The following is a 16,762-nucleotide window of genomic DNA, read 5'->3' as shown; positions in this document are numbered from 1 at the left end:
AACCTTTCTGTATCAATGAAAGCATGGGTTGTAATAAGGCGTCAGTGACCTCTTTCTTCAAAACAATATGCTAGATGGAAAGTGTATTAAGGTACCTACTTGGCCTTTCTTATAAAAGAAGATCGTGGTATTCATACTTTTATGTTAAAAACTGGCACATTGGTACAAATTACAGGCAGTCATACTGGAGTTTTAGCCAGTAGTGCATGTACTCTGCTCATCCTTCCTCACTGTTATTAACTGGAAAGAACTACTCATGTACCTTGATATGGCAGAACGTGCATTATATGTATTAGGCATATGAGAGAAAATAAACTTACTGGCCCTGTGGACAACCATTTAACTTAAAAAGCCACAGCTGGTAGAGTTTATGAGAAAAGACCTAAAGCAAAATATTTCTCAAGAGTTAAAGATTATCCAGCTTCATGCCTGCCATGGCTCACCAGAAAAAGCCTGACTGCACTTCACAGCATTTGTGAAAAGAGCATGTTTAAAAAAGAAAAGGTTTTCTTTTATTCTTCTAAATCTGGTAACACCTTCCTTTTACAGCTCCATGGTTAGGCACAGTTTAGTGGAGTAAAAGGAAATCACTGACTGTGTTTTGTAACCCATGGGGGAAGGTAGGGATGACGTTTGTTATATTAGAATTTTTATACTCTGTTCAGTTTAAGTGATTAATTACAAACATTATGAAAATAAAGATTGTCTAGACAGCCTCTAGTTATGAAGTGATTATTTCAGAAAGGATTGTTTCTGAATTATTCCTGACTAAAAATTATTTAGGATTATTTCAGAAAGGTATTAATGGAGTAACAGCACAGGTCTCTCACCTAATGAAGTCCAGAGTGGATTGAGTTCTATTGAGTTTTTCTTTGGAATTTCAGTTAATTGTGAATTAGTTCAATTTTATTATAACAACTGAAGGGTACCATTTTATGCTCAACTTGTGAAGACTCATAGTAATTAATAATTTAAGTTCTTGCATTTGAGAGCAACAGTAAATAAATTGTTGTTCAAATGCATAAACCATGTGCTGAATCTTCTGGTACAAAGCCAGCATTTTGGCACGCAAATGTTATATAGCCAACAGGGAAGGATTAACCTATTTCTGGTTCTTAGAATCTGGGATCTTTTCAAACAAAGTGAAATACTGTAATGAAGAGCTATAGGTCAAAGAGTATTTGAATCTCCATGTCACGTCTGCATATCATCTATTGATTTCATATGTAATTGATCTGAAAACCATACTTCCCAAAATTCAGCCGACTTGCAAAATTAGATACAGGAACTGTAATCGAAGGGTCACATGTTTTCAGCTTTATAACACTGAGGTTGGGTGGCAGAATTAAGAGAATGAAGAGAAGAATTTCCTCTCTACATTCTGCATAGCAAGTCAGAAGAGCTTTTGGGTAGTCACATGCATTGATTTCACCTGCAAAAGGGAAGGACCACTTCTGATGAAACAAGCTGAACTACCTTCAAAGCACATCTTTCATCCATTTAGAGTGTCTTTTCTGATGTTTTTATAAGCTTCTGGATTACAGTAAAATCTAGCATTGACCTCAGATTTCTTATGAAAGTATTTCAATATATAAATCTACCTCATGTTAGGTAAAAAAAAGGATGGAGTTAAAATGGCAAAGAAAATTAATGTTCTAGTCTCATTTCTTTAGGGTTATTTTTAGATGGCTAAGATGGCTGCCTCAAAGAAGTGATTTAAATAGACTTAACTTTTTCATGAAATATATATTTCACTTTCTTTTCTTCTTTTTTTACTAGATTTTAAAAAATAGTTTTGAACTGAATTATGGTTTTATTTACTAGAACTTTTAGAATAAAGTTGTTTTAGAAGCCCACAGGAAAGGAACATTTAGAAACAGTGCGAACGAAATTTCTAAATCAGTTAATGTGATGACAAGGGTCATTGCTCAAAGTCACCTTAGTAATCTTATTAGAAGATGCTTTAAACATGAATAAAACACATTTCTAAATCCAAAGATGAAACGACTATTAAAAATTAAACTCATTTTTGAAAAATAAAAATCCGAGGTGTTAAAAGAACTGCAGACTTTCCTTTAAACATTGCAGTGACATGACTGCATTTTTAAAAAACTTCAAAGACTTTAAATACTTAAGAAACCTCAAAATAGAAAAGGCTGTAATCTCACTTAGCTACTGCAGAAGAGTGAAATTATGTATTAGTCAGGGCTGCAAAGATTAATTTCTTTTAGTCGGTCTAATTTTATATGGCAGTGTTTGACCCTGTCAGCTGATTCTTTTCTCTAAAAAACAAAGGTGTATAAGAAATAGGAACAGTCTAGAATCTTACAGTGACTCTTCTATTTCTGTACATTTACATTTTTACATGTTTTTAATGAATACCAGACTAAGCCTGGCTGGTATGATACAAAAGAAATTCCTCATATTCCACATTACAGACAGGTAGTGGGGAAGGGTTTGTTTGATTTTAATTAAAGGACTGTACTCTATATCCTCAGTTACACTGAAAAATAATTGGATCCTGAATCTTAATAGCAATAAAATGAAGCGTACATGTCAAATGGAAGACAGGAGACATAACAAGAAAAGGCAGCAATGGAGTGGTTCATAGAGGAGAGCTGAATGAAAACTGAGGCTCTTTATCAGTAGCTTCTGTAAAATAAATTGCATGTCTTCATAATTCCAGTCTTAGCACTAAATAGCCCACATCATGAGATCACTAACAGAATTGAAACTAACACTTAACCCTTACTAATAATGATCTTACCATACCGTGAATAACAGAGAAAAACAGAAACCTTCTATTTTGTCTCAAATATTATGGAGCATTTTTCTCCACATCTTCAATTTCAGTGGAAGAAGAAACCAAATCCACCCACAGAACCTCTGTTTTCTGGACATGCATTATTTGTGGGACACACGAGAGGTGCCCCAATGTTTCCTCAGTCGAAAGGACATTTCTATAGTGCTGTAGTAAATATATGCAGCTAAGGATTTATGAAGTCTTTTCAGTTCCAAAACATGTCAAGAAGCAGAAAGGATTTTCTAGCCATCATTACTTTACTTTCACCACTTATGGATTAAAAATCCCCAAAAGAAGAGTATACATATGCCATCTCAGTTTGTCCTGTAGTAAAAATACTTCCACCCACCTGTATTAAAAAAGACTGAAATAAATTACTTGGATTTTTTTGTGGTTTGTTAACCAAAAGAATAGTCTACAGGCATACTAAAGCCTCTCTTTATCTGGTATTTTACTTCTAAACTAGTATAAAACATTGCAACAGCAAATTTATAGTGTTGTCTCCTCTTTCAAAGGTCACAACCATTTTCAACATCAGACTTCAGACTGCAACATGATCTATAGCAGCCATAAATCAGAATTAAAGGGTATAAAAACATAAAAGAAAGGCTCTAACATACAATTTGGTTACTGTAGTTATAAGAGTAGTTACATGAATTTCATATGACAAAGACTAAATATTTGATGAAGTGGAAGCTATCTTTGTGAAATTTACTGAGTCAGCAGCATGGAAAAAACCAAGCATTCACACTTGTAAATATAAAAAACCCAACTAAATTCAGAATTGAATTTCTTAAATTTTGATTTTCATGGGCAATATGCAATGGTGAATGCTCTGGGCAGAGCAGCCCATGGTCATCATCTGGAGGGGGTCAGGTCTGCTGCTGCTGCTTTTACTCTGAACAGATGGCTCAAGAGAGATCAGTTTCCAAGTCTGAACAAAACTTGTTACTCTTCTTTGCAAAAAAAACATTTTCCAGTCCTATTCCAACCAACATTAACATGGAAAAATTCTACAGAAATATAAACGCTTGATTTCAGCTTCTATTTTAAGCACAATATCAGCATGAGGTAAAGTAAATTTTCAGAGGAAGAAAGCACTGGTCCAAAAATCCAGGCTAGCTAGATTTCAGTTATTTTAAATTAAATTTGATATTGGGTTTTACAATAAAAATAGTTTTCACTTTAAATTATATGTTTTTCTTAAGATTTATTTTTAAAGAAGAAAGCAAGCAGCACTTACTAGAGCTGTGATACACAAAATATTTGGGATTGTTGTCAAGAGCTTCAAAGTAAAGTGCTTCAATCAAAAAGAAATGACACCCCAAGTCATTTGCACAGATGAAGCTGGTAACATATTTCTGATTTTTGTATGATTGTAACTCTCCTGTGAGCTGTAAAACATTTCTAAAGGCAGAATGCAGAGCTTCAGCACTAAGCTTTGGATTCCCTTCTTTTAATCAAGTAATCAATTTGTCATTTGCTGCTCATAACTGGTTTCAATGTTCACTCACATGTGGATTGTTTTCAGGTTCTGGTTTGTTAAAATTTCTTGTCTTTGTAAGAAAAAGATGCAGCTTGAAAAACCCTCCTTAATAACAGAAGGATTTTTTCCCAAAATTGGATTATGTTGAACAACAAATTCCTCTCAAAACCAAACAAAACCCAAAACTGCTTCTGGTGAGTAAGAGTATGCATGTCCCTGGGAGATCAGAATAGTATATTAAAAAACAATAATAAAAATACTGGACTTACGAAATCCTCTAAAAAAATTATGTGTTTATTAATGAAACTGCCCACCCTCCACTGGCATATAGCTAACTTCTGGTTACACCTTGGTATAAATCAGTAGTCAGACACATTGTAGGTCCCAAAACCAGTAGGATTTGCATGGTATGGAGTAGACACAATCTGCCAAGCACAACACTGAGACAGCCAAGGGAAACACCAGCTCTGAGCTGCTCCAAGCCTTTGAGAGCTGCCTTGGGCAGAGGCACCCACAGCATATCCAGCACATGAAATACTCACACTGCCAGTCCTAACCTCTGATTTGAGAGGACACAAGTATAATTAGGGGTATTACCTTTGATAAATTTATGATGTTTGTATTCCAATGATCTTGCACCAGTTTTAGACTACTGCATCATTATTTTAGGGGTAGAATCACTGAAGTGATCCTAGGAACTGAATACATAATTTTATAAATATAATACCTGTAGGACTTCATGAAGAGAGCACAAGTTTTTAATGCATTAAATAATTACAAATGATTGAGGGTGGGAGTCGGGAACAACTTACTTTTTAGATGACCATCAGAACAATGAATATGCTGTAGTTCTAGTACAGAATCAGTCTCTGCACCACCACCTGCAACAACCCCTTCAACATACTTCAATGATTTGAAAGGATAATTTGGTGCTTCACAAATCATTAGCAAAACAAGATGCATAAGCTACTACAAAGCACAATTAATATTAAGTCCTCAACAGCACTATTCAAAGGACAGCTTTTATCCTGAAGCCCATAATACTTACAGATCAATTCATGTATTTCCATTTATAAAACAAAAGAAAAGGTAACGTTTAATAAAATTAGTGCTGGGGAGGGATGAGATGTACAACCCACAGTAAAATCTGGTTGGGTTTTAGGAGAGGTTAATGAGAATAAGACAAATATTCCTTCCATTTGACAAAAGTAGTCTGTTTACCTGTACAGATAAACATGGATAACTCTTTATGGACTTAGATATGTACAAATTATTGAAAAAGGGTCAAATGCTTGCTAAAAATTTTGGTTTCTTCTACAGCAACCTAGCAATTCTGAAAGAAATTAGGATCTGTTGAAAGCAACATGAAAGCTGGGAGAGAATAATCTTGCAATGCTACTTCAGAATCAGATTTGTTCTGCCTAGGCTTGGATGGCTCAAAAATACTTTTGTGTTTTGCCTCACCAGATTCTTGTTTTCCCCTAGAAAAAGAAGCTGCAAATGGCATCATTTTAGAGACAGAAATTCTCGTACATGAAGCAAGCTCCTTGAATGCTCTTAGATACCTGGCACAGCAGTCTCAAAGACAGATATTTAAAAATTATCATTATCAGTACACCACCAAGAATCCTCAAACATTTAGGACAGGGAACAGTGTTAAGGGCTTAATAAATGAAGGCTTAAACAAAAGCCACCAAAAACCTCAAAGAAAATTCTCTGCAAAATCAAGTAAGGTCACACAGCTACAGAAGAACACATTAGTGTGTACTGCATTTTGTCTCTACACATTTTGTAACTTGAACTGATTTGGGATTATGCTGCCCTGCTGTGGGAAGACACAGGGACTACAAATTACAGAAATGGCCTTAGATGTCAGTGGGTAAACAACTGACACTGCACACGTGTTGGAACATACATAAGCAACATCTAAAAACCCTCCCAGAATCACTCTGCCATACAATGTCATTCTGGATAGGGATTGTCAGTTTCCCTATCCATTCTAACAAATATTACAATATCTGACTTCAGTATTTTAAATACAAAAATTGGCTCGGCATTTCATGCTGGACTGTGGTGGTATCATATTTGATCAGTTAAGCCAGGCAGTTTTCTTGAACAGCCTGCTGTATTTGGACAAACCAGATACCTTCTTGTGAATATAACTAATGAAATTGGAATTATGACTCCATACTTTCTCCTTGCAACTGTTCTCTCTTGTTCCTCTGGCAGAAACTACAACTGCTACTGCAGTGGCAATGGAATTAACCACGGAAATGGTCTTCATCCATGAAATCAAGATCAGTCAAAAGACTACAACAACAGTGTTCCCATCTAAACAGTACTTTGGAGAGAAATAGAGAGGCTCATTCTGTCTGTCCTACCAATTGTTTTTAAATTAAAGCATGAGAATAATTTCATATTACTTTGTGCACCTTTGCTTACACTGTTTTGTTTTGTTTTTCATGAGATCTCCCTCATCCTAGTGTCCCATATGGAGCAGTAGGGACAAATGTGCTTAATTTTATCAGATAACAGGATAATGAACTGAAAAATAGGGAAAACATAAAAGGATCAGACTGCTGCATCACACAACTAAATCAACTGTAAATCCAAAGCATTGCTCCCATTCCAAACTCATACTATCTTCAAGCTCTGCCATGATTCATTTTCTAGCTCTAATGCTCCTCTCTATCCAAACACCAGTCCTTCTAAACAAAAAAAAAAAAAAAAGGAAAAATTTGGCATAATTTTTGACATTTTAAAACACATGGTGCAGTTCTTAGTGATTACTAGAAAAATCATAGTTATCACAAGGAAAAAACCAGTAAGAGTTTTTAAAAAGTTGTTTTAAAGCTAGCAATCTGTTAAAGAAAAAACAACTGAAAAAAATGTTTTTGAAACAGTTGGCACCATCTGTTTAATTAAAAAAAAGGAAAGGAAAAATTACTGTAGTTAGCATAAGCATTGCTTAACTCAGCACACCAGCAAATAAGTGAAAACCCCATCAATTTCTATTTAAATAAAACATGAATTATCTGGATTTTGACAGAGATAAATAGACTGTGAAATGGTAATGTGCAACTACTTTCATTAGCATCCTTTAATACATATTTCTCTATTTCTCAACATTTCATAGGTACTCGGAAGATACTTTAACACAAACCACATTTAATTCCCAAACTCTGGGGTGAAAGCCAAGTAAACACATTATGAACTGGGCATCTGCTTACCCAAGACCAAGACATGGCATTTATAATATTGCCAGTTCGGTTAGTAACATATCCAAACAGATGCCAAAGGAAGTAATCCACAGACTTCTCAGGCAACGGGAATGAATTAGCCTTATTCAGAGGCAAAGCATTAAAAACCACCTCATGCATGACTCAAACATAAAAACATGGTGCTAAACTTTACAATGCACAGGAGGGGTAAAAAGAAATGTTAAGGCAACAATGCAGATGTTCAGAACTAGGAATCGGAGCCTCTTACACGCATTGTCAGCTGTTGGCAGTTTCTCTTGCCCAAGTGCACAATATTCACTTGCAGTGACAAGAGCGTCCCTGATCTCTCGGCAACCTAAATATGGAACTCACTGGCAACCAAGGTGAGGTGTGCCTGATCTACAGAATGATTTTGGGCTTGCTGTTACAGTGTTCAAAACTCAAATGCTGACAAAGCCAGACTGCTTTAACAAACAGTGGTCAGTGTATTCTGTGCTGTCAGGCAAGATTCAGTAAGGGTAATAACCCCCTAGAACATCCAGGAAAACAGGAAAACCTGGAATATGTTGCAGATACATCTGTGTTGCTGTGTCATCCTCCAGGGTCCAAATTGCACTGCTGACACCACACTGGTATAAGCCTGGTGTTACTCATCATGCTGGAGATCCCAGCTGAGCATCATTTCACACACTAATGTTTATGTCCAGGAGGCCCAGCACTAAATATGAGGTAACATGCCTAAGCAGACCTGTGGTGACACCATCCTGCTCAGGATGCCAAATCCAGGAAAACCTTCTTTGCTCAAGCTCAGTGCTGAAGGAATGTTTCTTGACTCCAGCTGGTCCCAATGATAGCTTACATGCCACTGCAGCTAAGCTAATCAACCCCACCAACTAATAAATTAGCTAATAAGGTTTGCTGGAACTGACTACACATCTACGGCTTGACTCGCTCACTAAACTAACCAGATAAAGCCCTCAGGGGGGCTGGTGGGTGGTGGTGGAGGTCACTAGACTGTAAGCAACATTTTAATCTTTCCGATTTCATGCTTGATCAGATTAGCCATGGCTAATGGTTTCTGCAGCCTTCTCTTCCTAGCCCTAAGAATATCTATGGAGTGCTCCTAATACAGGGAGACTACAGGGAATTAATGTATTGCACCAGCATAGCAAACATTCCAAAATTCAATAAATTATACCAACAAGTGGATGCTGGAAATCTGTATTGATTCACTTTGGACTGCAGGGAATGTTGCATCACCTGGATGTAGCTGAAGACAGAAAACCATGGTGTGAAGCAGCTCCAGCATAAAACTTCAGTGACTGTGCTGAGCCATGGCATCACCTACTGATGCTGTCTGCCCCAAACCTCTTCAGTGAACGCTTATCAAAGCAAACAGACAAAAATCCTGAACCTTACTGAAACACCAGACACTGCCCAATGGTCTGACCCTCCAGTAATGGAAAAGGCCATCCATCAAAAGGACACTGAAGTCCATCTGGAGGTGATGACATATGTTCAGAAAGAGCAGGGCTCAATTTTACTGCCTCTGGGGAACATTCAAGGAGGTGGGAGAAGCCTTGAAGGTCAGGCTTTATCAATGTGTGAATAGCCTCTGCATCATCCCCACTTCATTCCAACAATTCATTTTTCTTGTTTTCTTTCAAGATTGCTAGCATACAAACCCAAGCTCGTCCTCTCCTCTATAATTTCAATTGTCCTTTGTTTTTTTGGACATGTTTTCCATTTGAAAGACTCATATTCAAAATGTCAGAGAATTTACAAACTAGCAATGCAACATGAAATGCAACAAGAAATCTAGAAAAATGAAGGGAGAAAACATTTGAATTCATGAGACTTGACAGCTGAATAAGTCTCACTGAATTTTGCACAAAGCATAATTTCAAATATCTCTTTTTGCATTTTTTAAGGAAACATCCAATAATGCACCAAAACAGCTTAAAATAAGAAAGTAAAACAAAAAAATCCAAAATCAAAGCCCACCAACTTAAATTTTAGGTCTAAAGGAACTTCTGATCAAAACCAGCATTGGAGACATTTTATTGTGGTGCTTATGAAAATTATTCCGTAGTAACTTTGAAAAGTAAGTACTCTTTATTGGGAAAAAAAAACCCGACAAAAAAATCTGTGAAAAAATTAGAACAGACATACAAACTTTACCCTTTGACTCCTGGAAATAATATTCTGTCTTCTGGGTAGGTGCTGCCTGTACAGGATCATAGTAAATCAAGTACATTTGACCTACGGAGCTCACCATGACTGTAAAGCGAATGTCAGAGCCAGGCATGCAGGATGTCTGATGCTGCAGCCCTGACTGATAACTAAGAAGTCAGATATAAATAAATGTGGAACAGTTGGGATTGACTGTTGTTTAGCACTTTCAGACAGACGTTCAGGGCAACTGGCAGGGGCTTTGAAAGCTGTTTCCTATATTAGAATCATGACAAAAATAGAAGTGAGGCTGCATTCCCTTGTCTTCTGCTAAAATAGATCTTACTCAAAAATATTTTACAAGTTTGCCAAGGCATAACTAGTCCACAATCAGATACAGAAAAATCAAAATTGGAAGTCCCATGTTAATTTAACAAATAGTTCCTTGCTGAATTAATAAGAGGAAAAAAATAAAAAAGGGAAAACAAGTAGAGAATACTAAGAGATAATAAGGACAAGGAGAAGCTGGCTTTTCTACTTAAAAAAAAAAAACAAACCTTATGAGTGAAGGCACAATCAGAATTCATTAACCATTAAGACCCCAAAGATCTTTAAAAATAACATAAAAAGGGAAAAGCATATATTTTACCAAATGTCCTTGGGAATATTGCAGTGTGGTTGAGGTTTGGGGTGGTTTTTTGCTGGTTTTGAGGCTGCTTGTTTTTAAATTCAAGAACAGATGTTGCATAACTGCTGACAGCAAGGCTGAGTGGTGAGAATGGAACAGGAAAGAGGAAGCATGTATAGGTTCCTCTTCTGATTTTAAGTGTCCCAAGTACTGTTCACAGGGCAAGTATATGTCACGGTGTTATCTTGCCTCCAGCAATTAAGCTTCCAAATAATTTAAGTTGGCTTTTATTTGTGTGTTTTTACAATCAAAATATATCTATCAAAATATTGCAGGATTAGCTAGTTCACTGACTGAACAGCCCACTGTTCTGCCAAAATAGCCAGTGGCCTTAATGAGCAATTAAGGGCTTCCAGGGTCAACGAGAAATTAAAATCTTTGCGTATAGACCAGAAATTTTGTGTACTTCCTTCTACTGTTTCAGATCATGAGCAAACTCAGGAACTACATGCAAGAGGCAGATGTGAAAGAGAGCAGAATGTATTGTACAAAATCAGAGAGACCAGGGAACAGTAAGAGCAGTTTGATTTAGCCAAGTACCCCCCAAAAGAGATTTCCCATAAACGGTTCTTTCTCACCCAGAACAGGTCTGCATATCGTTGTGCTGACCGATAAGGGGTTGCCCCACCTGCACACACTCTGGCCCATCCCTGTGGCCCTGGTGCCCTCTGAGCAGAGCCCGTTCTGTGCTCCAGTGCCCGGGGAGCCCTGGCGCAGAGCTCGTGCTTCTGAGCAGGATCGCGGCTCCTGGGTCACAGCACTCGCTGGAGTCGCTTCCCTGTGAAACACTGGGCACCCAACCCAGGGACCCAATCCAAGTGACTTCCAGCTCTTATTCCCATGGGTTGTGGGTGCAAACCACAACAGAATAAACTAGGAAACACCTGCAACTTGCATTCTACCTACTGCTGGTACAAATTAAGGCACCATTCAAGGGTTCAAGGTGTCCCAAAGAAGTGCACACAGAGGAGCACATTTCAATAAGCAAATTGTGAACTTTCTTCCCTTCATGACAGTGTCTGAAAAGATGCTTGATGAAAGATAGAAAATTCACCATAGAGTCAAAAATTTGCTTTACAGTGGACTGCCACATTGCAGATGTAATTTCCTTTTACCAGAACAGCCTTCTTAAGTGTATTTTAAACTAATTACCTTTAGGTGGAAAATATGACTTGCTTTCAGCTTTGTGAGGCCAGTCCACCACAAGAGGTCCAAACCTACGAAAGCTGGCAGTGATCTCATCTGCAAAAAAACAAATGAGGCACCTTAGAGAGAACATAAAAACTGACAGTGGCAAGGCAAAAAGGTCTTAAAAAACAAAACAACAACAGTGAAAATTGCAATAACGTCCATAGAGGATGCCTAAATATTCTTTCATCTCTGTGCTGTACATGGCTGCTTAAAAAAGTGATTTTACATTCCACTAATGGAAGTCTGCAGCAGGATTAAATGCAAACATGATCTATCAGAAGTGAATATGCTTCAGCTGCGGTCTATTTCTAATTATAGCCACAAAGCAGGGTCAGATGCAGCCACATGGGACTGACGGAGGAGCTCCATGTCAGCACGGCTGCTCCTTGCAGCCTGCCCTAGAAAGAGGCTGCAGCAGGTCACGCCACTGTGGGCATTTCACCTTCCTCAGGCCCCTCAGGAAATCTGCCTTGAATTACCAAGTTTTTTCATCACTTTTTAAGCATCAATTGGGAACTACCATGTAACATACATCATGAGCTACCCTATAGTTTCACACGTAAATCCTTCAGAAAAGAAGTATTTTAAATAATGTTTGAAAAAAAACCTTATTTTCTCGATACATTTTTAAATGTACTTTAAAGAAAGAATTAGTTTAAAACTGTGTCTAATGTGATGTTAGGTAGATCAGAGTAACAAGCCATCAGGAGAAAAGGCAGGAGGGATTTCCAGTTTCTGGACTGCTGTTTGAGATGTGTCCAGTTTCTCTGACCCCATCAACTGCACACCAGATTTTTCAAGCATCTGGAGACAGAATACACATGTTGTGTACCTGAAGAGCTGAAGGAGAAAGGGCTGCTGAAGGAGACCTCTCAGGAAAGAGCGTGACCATCTTACTTCCTCACACTGGGCATACACTGGGCACGTATTTTGATTCTGAGTGACCCAGCAATGTTCACATCAGCTGTCCCTGTTGGGCTGCTGCTTCTTACAGCTGCAAACCCAGATTACCCATCAGACCACATACAACAGCCCTGCAACTCTTGGTGTGACATGGCAACTGCGTTTGAGGTGTCTGTAAATTGCCTGTAGATTGGCAACTCGTACAATTTCTTCATTAAAACTGTACATAGTTTAGGCTTCAGGTTAGTAGACCAGACATCTCCCTCTTTTCGTTATAAGGCATTCTCAGATTTCCTGTGTATGCCCATTGAAGCTAAACAGTGGTAGATTCCAGCTATATTCCAGCTCTGAAAAATACACCAAAAATGGTCATGATTTTAGTTTGGGAGTAAGGGTTTGGGGGGGGCACACACAAGTAGAGCAGATAATAATTGAGAAAACTCTGACCACCCTTGCTAAGCAGGTCATTACTTTGAAACCATATTATTACCCTATATTTATCATCTGAACCCTGCATACATGCTGGGTGTAAGAGCTGGTTATTTAAAGCCCACGGTATTTTGGTAAGGACTGCATTAAGAAAGTCTTTAAAGTCAACCACATCCAAGAATAGAAAAAGACTATGGAGGAGAGACAGTACCCACTAAGTTCCCTTTTTAAGCTTTCCCACATTACAGTCGTGGGAAGACATGCAGATCAGAAGACCTGCTATGCAGCCACTTGTGTCTCCATCTCTTCTGATCTACAGTACCCAAGAACATCAAGTAAATTCTCAGGTGCTGCAGGGGGTGATAGTGTGTGTTTGTTCTAAGTAAGGCCACGAGCACTGTAAAAGACACGCCTGAGAAAATCCATTTGATTCTATGAAAATCTGACCTTTTTAATCGCAATTATATGAAAGCCAATTCCCACATCTCAGCAATGCAAGTGATTCACAGTACCTTCATCAATGTCAGGAGGAAGACCTCCAACAAACACCTTTCTAGAATAGCGTTCCACTCTTTCCCCATTTTGACAGCGTGTCGGAGAGCTGAGACCCGAGGATAACGACTGATCACCATGGCTGTCGTCTAGGAAGCCATCTTCAAAAGGAAAGAGTGAAGAGCGACCTGCAACAGATTTTGTAGGATCTGTAGTTAACGCTATTTCCCGGAGAATTAAATATTTCAGTAAAAAACTTTTACTGATTTACTTTAATAGAACTTGCATTAAAGGACCCAACTTGGTGATCCAGTTCTCCAATTCACGTTCATTAGTATTGTTTCTATTTTTCCAAAAGTGTATAACCCTTACAAGACAAAAAACCTAATTTAGCTTTAAAACAAACCCATGTGAATGGATAAAAACAAAAAATAAGTTGTCTGATGAAGATATGTGTCATAGCTATAGAAATAACATTTGCAAGATTTACATTTCAAACCAATTCTTAGAGATTTACACCTTCCATAACAGATCTCAAGATCCCTCAAGGCACTGCACTGCAGAGCAGGACAGTCCTTTGAGTGCTGTACAGGATCCTGACAAGGGCTGCAGCACTTCCACCTCCATGGAACACTAGCCCATGCTGAGTAGGGGGGGCAAACAGCAAAATAAACATGGAAAAGCATTGGATTGTGGACATTAAACACAAAGTGAAGAAACTCAGTGAACAAGAAAAAAAGATCTTGTTAAATAAACCACAAAGAACTTGCACTTGAAGGAAAATATTGTTAGCTAGAACAGCCTGTCAGCCTGTTTGTTACTCAGAGTTAAAACATCCTTTTAGTAATGAATGAGCAAAATCAACTTGAATGGCTGCTCCCCAGTTTGGTAATGAAAAGGAAAGAATTTATTTGTAATCATCTGATGTGATTAATTTGTTGCTATTACTAACAAAGTATACACACATTATCTTAAGAACAGATTTATTAATAAGGAAGATAAAAAAGTATTCAAATACTGCATATAAGCAACCCTTGGCAACTTTGGAATTTAGCACTTCCCTATACCTTAGTTGAAAAATACATCCCGCAATAATAGAGAGATGTATTAAATAGGAACCACACCTCAACTCTGAAAAAGCTACTTGTACCCTCATACCATGGAGGATGGATCCCAGGGATGGAATTATAATTAACTGATACAAACATTTTATAGGGGGTTGATTACAAATATAAATGTATTTATACTTTTGTAAGTGCTCATAATTAAATTGAAAGGTAATGGATCACATGAAATTGACATAGCAAGACCTAAGGACTAATACCATACTGGTATTAACACCACAGGGAAGTGAAGGAAATAAAAACAGGGGCAATGAGAAAAATCAAGACAGAGGGACAGCAGTCAAAAAAACATATACACTGAAAATATCAGTAATTGTTTCCAGTAGCATAGGACAGATAACAAAAAGAAGTGGTAATCCTGTATATGGAAAACAAGCTAACAAAATCAGGAAGGATGCTCTCACTGACACACAACACCAACCTGATTTTTTTTTTTACAAACATCAGGCACTAGAAAAGTGTTGATTAAAAAGAATATATTGAATGTTAAACATTGACAGAGATCACAGACACAAAAATCCACTGAGGCAAAAATCCTACCATTTATTTACACATCAACATAAAAAACCAGGTAAATGCCACAATCAGAGAAGGATGTAGGGATGCTACCAAAGACTTGCAGTCCATAATGGTGGGTTTAGAGCAAAAAGCAGGAAAGACTTTTGATGAATATTCCATTAATGGACAAACAGGTCATGCACATGTATAAATATATGCATTTCAATATGAAAGAAAACATCTGCATGAGAGAAAAAATAATTGAGAATACTACAACTGTGTAAAAATATCAAGTCAGAACACTCATTGAAAAGCAGGAAATCTGAAAATATCTCAGAGATTGACATTACTGAAGAGATAAATAATCTTTTAATTCCTGCCCATCAACCCACCTTCTTGTAAATAAGTAAACAAACAACAAACATGAACCATTAGTGGAGGATGACATATCAAATGAATAACAAGGTGTTCAACTAAAATGCAGAAGAGACTGATTTCTCAAGGAAGTAATAAAAATTCACAGCAACTTCGAAAGCAAGGTATCACCTCTAAGCACCATGCCAGACACTTGGCAGTCTATAAGCACTGCACTCATCTTAAATCAATGCAAAAGATGTTCTATAAGTTTATAGCTAAGTATAGAGCTAAATGTAAGAATAAATTTAAAACCATGGAAAGCATAAAGACAAGGGAATAGGGAATGACTGTTCACGGTCTCCCCTCTAGTAAGGGAAAAATAAACTGCATTGAACACAATCAGTACATGCCAAGGCAGAAAGCAAGGCAAACTTTGGAAATCCTTGCTACAGACTTTTTGGGATTTTGAAAAATTTATGTAGGCTTACAAAAGGGAATGAGCAAGAACAGGAGAAAAATGCAATCTAAAGCAATAAATATTAAAACACCACCTCAAGAGACCCCCCCAGGGCAAATTTCAGGGAGAGCATTATGGGAAAGCATCACTAAATACACTTTTTTTGTAAAATACTCCTGTACCCCTGCCTGGGCATCTCTGAGCTGTCAGTGTAGCAAAATAGCTTGGGCTAATTATCATAGTGGTGCTTACATCTGTACCTGAAAAACTGGTTGTAAAAGTTAAAAAACAAGGTACCAAGAACATGATTCAACAGCTCCAGATGTGATACCTACAAAGAAATGCTTATCTCTTAAATAAAACAGAGACTCAAGTAGAGAACTGAGAGTTTATGGCAAGCCTCAAGAAATGTCCGACAAAACCTCTTCTCACTGAAGATGCTTAGTCATAGTGACAAAATCAAACACTAATTAAAATATCCAAGTATAACAAACATAAAATAGTTTTTGCAGTCCTTGCACAGACTTGCCTGTGGTTACTCTGCATATTATCCCAATGCAAATGGTAAAAGCAATAATAGAGAAGGATATATGAGAATATTTTATATCCAACACATTTTTTAACAGACTGTTGTAGAATTTCATGCTTAAGAAAGTTCAAAACCAACATTATAAAAGTCAACGTAATGATAAAGCATGAACATCACAGACTTTAATATGAATGAGGCAAGTCAAAATCCCTAACATTAATGGTACTAATAGTAGACACACACATACACAAATCTACTTGTTAGTATGGAAAAGCCTGCATTTCACACAGGAAACAAGTCTTGTGGAATGAAACATGCTTCTTGGTAGTGAGGAAAAAAAAATAAAATATGAAAAGCCAGCACATTCAGAACTTGTTTGCCCTGTTTTGTCTCCGCTAAAATTTGTATAAAA

The 16,762-nt window shown here is 37.4% G+C and overlaps 1 protein-coding gene across 10 annotated transcripts in view; it reads right to left on the bottom strand.

Moving 5' to 3' along the window:
* Window positions 1-16,762, bottom strand: part of CPEB3 (cytoplasmic polyadenylation element binding protein 3) — an 80,849-nt gene that overhangs the window by 13,733 nt on the left and 50,354 nt on the right. For all 10 annotated transcript variants that reach the window (XM_058841155.1, XM_058841160.1, XM_058841156.1 and 7 more), the window contains 2 exons: window positions 13,406-13,573; window positions 11,523-11,612 (listed from right to left, as the gene is read on the bottom strand). In XM_058841155.1, coding sequence (XP_058697138.1) covers window positions 11,523-11,612; window positions 13,406-13,573 — 258 coding nt within the window. The remainder of the gene's footprint in view (window positions 1-11,522; window positions 11,613-13,405; window positions 13,574-16,762) is intronic.

Source organism: Poecile atricapillus, chromosome 6 (assembly GCF_030490865.1).
Source record: "Poecile atricapillus isolate bPoeAtr1 chromosome 6, bPoeAtr1.hap1, whole genome shotgun sequence".
NCBI lineage: Eukaryota > Metazoa > Chordata > Aves > Passeriformes > Paridae > Poecile > Poecile atricapillus.
Note: the sequence above shows the minus strand (reverse complement) of the source record. Positions and strands in the feature narration are given on the sequence as shown.